The sequence below is a fragment of the Ovis aries genome, chromosome 20 (genome assembly GCF_016772045.2).
Source record: "Ovis aries strain OAR_USU_Benz2616 breed Rambouillet chromosome 20, ARS-UI_Ramb_v3.0, whole genome shotgun sequence".
NCBI classification, from domain to species: Eukaryota; Metazoa; Chordata; class Mammalia; order Artiodactyla; family Bovidae; genus Ovis; species Ovis aries.
In genome coordinates this window covers 28324221-28328335 of record NC_056073.1, presented here as the reverse complement: position 1 = coordinate 28328335, position 4115 = coordinate 28324221, and the positions used below count along the sequence as shown (strand labels likewise).

Here is a 4115-nt window from a genome sequence, read left to right as displayed (position 1 = left end):
CATCAAGTCCGTGATGCCATCCAGCCATCTCATCCTCTGTCGTCCCCTTCTCCTCCTGCCCCCAATCCCTCCCAGCATCAGAGTCTTTTCCAATGAGTCAACTCTTCGCATGAGGTGGCCAAAGTACTGGAGTTTCAGCTTTAGCATCATTCCCTCCAAAGAAATCCCAGGGTTGATCTTCAGAATGGACTGGTTGGATCTCCTTGCAGTCCAAGGGACTCTCAAGAGTCTTCTCCAACACCACAGTTCAAAAGCATCAATTCTTCGGCACTCAGCCTTCTTCACAGTCCAACTCTCACATCCATACATGACCACAGGAAAAACCATAGCCTTGACTAGACATACCTTTGTTGGCAAAGTAATGTCTCTGCTTTTCAATATGCTATCTAGGTTGGTCATAACTTTTCTTCCAAGGAGTAGGCGTCTTTTAATTTCACGGCTGCAATCACCATCTGCAGTGATTTTAGAGCCCCCAAAAATGAAGTCTGACACTGTTTCCACTGTTTCCCCATCTATTTGCCATGAAGTGATGGGACCAGATGCCATGATCTTCGTTTGAGCCCAAATTTAAAGAAAATATTTTAGTGTTAATACCAACAGTGAAGAATCAGATTTAGAAGAAACAAAAACAATACTACTTCTCCATATTCCTCTTTTTTTTTTTTTGTTTTCCATAGAACCACAGTAATAAATGAGCAAAATATTTAAAAGGTATTTAAATACAGAAATCTTTCTGTATGGATCAATGGGATATCACTGGCCCTCATTCTTTAACTGTCATTGCTCAGTTTCCTTCCATTTCATACAGAGTTTTTGAAGGAAAGTGCCCAAGATAAGAAAGTGCATCCAAACCTCTGGTCCCAGGAAATGAAAGGTAATTTGAGAAAACACAAGGTCATTGTGAATGGTCTCAAATTCTTTGTGGTTCTAAAACTAAGAAAGAAACACAGTAAACGAAGAAAATAGGAACAACAACAAAAATGGAACTCAAGATAATGAATTCCCCGAGGAGAACTGTTTCATATTGCAAGGAAAGAAAGGTAACATGTTAATTTTTATAATAATCTTCACAAACCCAGGGGACACTCTCTCTTAGGGATGATATGTTTAAAGATCCATGGATCATAAAAACAGGCAGAATTTCAGCAAGAAGAGGTTTTAGAAGATGAAGAGCTTATGCTGTAATCCCAATATAAACCATCACGTCAAATATTTTTCTACTCTTTATTTTTCAAGTATTTTTATACCATTTACTTTTCAGGAGTGTCAACCTGATAATCCTTCTTAACTGTGAATTTGAACACTCAACCAGGTAGGAAAATGAACTAGGAGACAAGCTGGAGAGTTGTTCATATTATGTGTCTTCTTGCCTGTACTAAATTTACAAGCCAAGGATTTAGACTTGTTTCTTATCTTATAATGAACCTTGTGTTTGTAGATTATGAAGGTTCTTTACTGCCTACAATTTTATTTCCATATCTCTAGATAGTCTTAAAAGTAGATATGTAATCTCTAAACATTTATGATGCAGTGAAATAAATCATTTAGTACAGAAAGTTTCATTGTTATTTTTTTAATGTTAGGAAAAGGGTTTTTCTACAAATGAATTTTTGATACTATTATGTTTTGTGTAGAGAACCAAAAATAATATCTGGCATGACAATTATATCTTAAGCAGGAGTGACAGAGTTTAACAATTTACAAAATATACTTGGTTGTTAAGGAAAATTAATAATAATTATTAATTTCCCTGATGCTGGGAAAGATTAAAGGTGGGAGGAGAAGGGGATGACAGAGGATGAGATAGTTGGATGGCATCACTGACTCAATGGACATGAGTTTGAGTAAACTTTGGGAGTTGGTGACGGACAGGGAGGCCTGGCATGCTGCAGTCCATGGGGTCGCAAAGAGCTGGACGTGACTGAGTGACTGAACTGGACTGATTAAGGAAAATTACTCTGAATCCCTTGAAGCCAGTCTTTCAGAAAGGTGTAATAAAAGTTAGATAATTTCTCAAATCTTTATTTAGTTCTAAAGCCTAGAAATCCCCAGGATCCCTAGAAATGTCCCCTAATTCACCTTCTTATTTTAGTCACTTAAAATCTTTTGTCTCTCCTCTCAGGGATTTTCCAAACTTTAAATGATTTCCTTTTTATAGGGAGCACTTTAATGTTTGCATCTCTATCCAGATTCTTATAGCTCTTATTATTCTCTCATTGTCTATTTTTCTGAAGTGAAACCCTTCAGGTGGTTTCCTACTAAGTCAAGAGACAGCAGTGGGGAGTGCTTAAAAGTTTACCCTCTGTTAGAGCTGACTTGGGATGACAAAAGGGAACTTGTATCAGAATGTTGAAGTTCAGAGCCAGATAAGATGGTAGGCTGGCAACATGCTCTGAACCTCTGGGTGAAGGAAAAATAATAATGATAAACCTAATAAAGAAAAAAGTGGTTAGGAAACAGTCCATTACCAACATGTGACCTTAATATTTATGAAGTTAATGGTCCAAATATTATACAACTTCTGGTGCTGTAAATGTTTAAAATAAAAATGCTCTCCCTCAAAATACAGTGTCTAGGTAGGAAAATCCTCAGCAGGAGGCCTTTGGTTCTGATGAAAGTGAAAGTGGCTCGGCCATGTCCAGCTCTTTGAATTCTCCTGGCCAGAATACTGGAGTGGGTAGCTGTTCTCTTCTCCAGGGACTCTTCCCAACCCAGGGATCAAACCTAGGTCTCCCGCATTGCAGGTGGATTCTTTACCAGCTGAGCCACCAGGGAAGCCCATAGGAGATAGCATTTCATTCTTGTTTTGTCTTTTAAGTGATGCTGAATCAAACCTCAGTCACTGAATTTTTCCTCCTGGGAGTGACAGACATCCAAGTACTGCAGCCTGTTCTCTTCGTGGTTTTCCTTACAATTTACTTTCTCAATTTGGCTGGAAATGGAGCCATCCTGATGGTTGTCATCTCTGATTCAAGACTCCATTCTCCTATGTATTTTTTCCTGGGAAACCTGTCATGTCTAGATATCTGCTACTCCACGGTGACTCTGCCAAAGATGCTGGAGAACTTCCTCTCTACACACAAAACAATTTCTTTCTCGGAATGCATAAGTCAGCTTCATTTCTTCCACTTTCTGGGTAGTACAGAGGCCATGCTGGTGCCCGTGATGGCCTTTGACCGCTTTGTGGCTATCTGCAAACCACTTCATTACACTCTTATCATGAGTCATCAGGTCTGTACCCAGATGGCTGTCACTATCTGGATTATTGGGTTTTTCCATGCCCTGCTGCACTCAGTAATGACATCTCGCTTAAACTTCTGTGGTTCCAACCACATCCATCACTTCTTCTGTGACGTTAAGCCATTGCTAGAGTTGGCCTGTGGGAACACTGAGCTCAATGAGTGGCTGCTTCATACTGTCACAGAGACCATTGCCATGGGCTCATTCTTTCTAACCCTTCTCTCCTATTTCTATATTATTATTTATCTTTTCTTTAAGACCCATTCTTGTAGCATGCTTCATAAAGCACTGTCCACTTGCGCCTCTCACTTCATGGTAGTTGTTCTTTTATTCGGTCCTGTTTTCTTCATTTATATTCATCCTGCCTCAGGTAGCTCCATGGACCGGGAACGGTACATTGCCATCATGTACAGTGTGGTCACTCCCGTACTAAATCCACTGATCTATACTTTGAGGAACAAGGAAGTGAAGGAGGCATTGAGGAGGGTGATCAGAAGGAACCTCTAACTTGAAGAAGTCTATGATATCTTCTGAAGTGTAAACAGGCAATGAGACAGTTGAAATGTGAAATTATATTGCTTCTCAAATTGCTTATCAAATATATGAATACATATAGATAGATAGATATGAATACATATATATATATATATATATATATATATATATATGCATACATGCTAAGTCACTTCTGTCATGTCTGACTCTGTGACCCTTTGGACTGTAGCCCTCCAGGCTCCTCTGTCCATGGAATTTTCCAGGCAAGAATACTGGAGTGGATTGCCATTTCCTCCTCCAGGGGATCTTCCAGATCCACAGACTGAATCCACGTCTCTTACTTCTCTTGCATTGCCAGGAGGGTTCTTTACCACTAGCGC

The 4115-nt window shown here is 39.5% G+C and overlaps 1 protein-coding gene across 1 annotated transcript; it reads left to right on the top strand.

Annotated features, from left to right (window-relative positions):
• Positions 1 to 2820: 2820 nt before the first annotated feature.
• LOC101113633 (olfactory receptor 12D1-like) lies at positions 2821 to 3747 on the top strand. Its single transcript, XM_004019286.3, has one exon. The coding sequence runs from the start codon at positions 2821 to 2823 to the stop codon at positions 3745 to 3747; it is 927 nt and encodes a 308-aa protein (XP_004019335.1).
• The last annotated feature ends 368 nt before the right edge of the window (positions 3748 to 4115 follow it).

What these genes read in the sequence shown, in the direction of transcription:
- LOC101113633 (XM_004019286.3), top strand. Translation starts at nt 2,821, where the DNA reads ATGCTGAATCAAACCTCAGTCACTGAATTTTTCCTCCTGGGAGTGACA.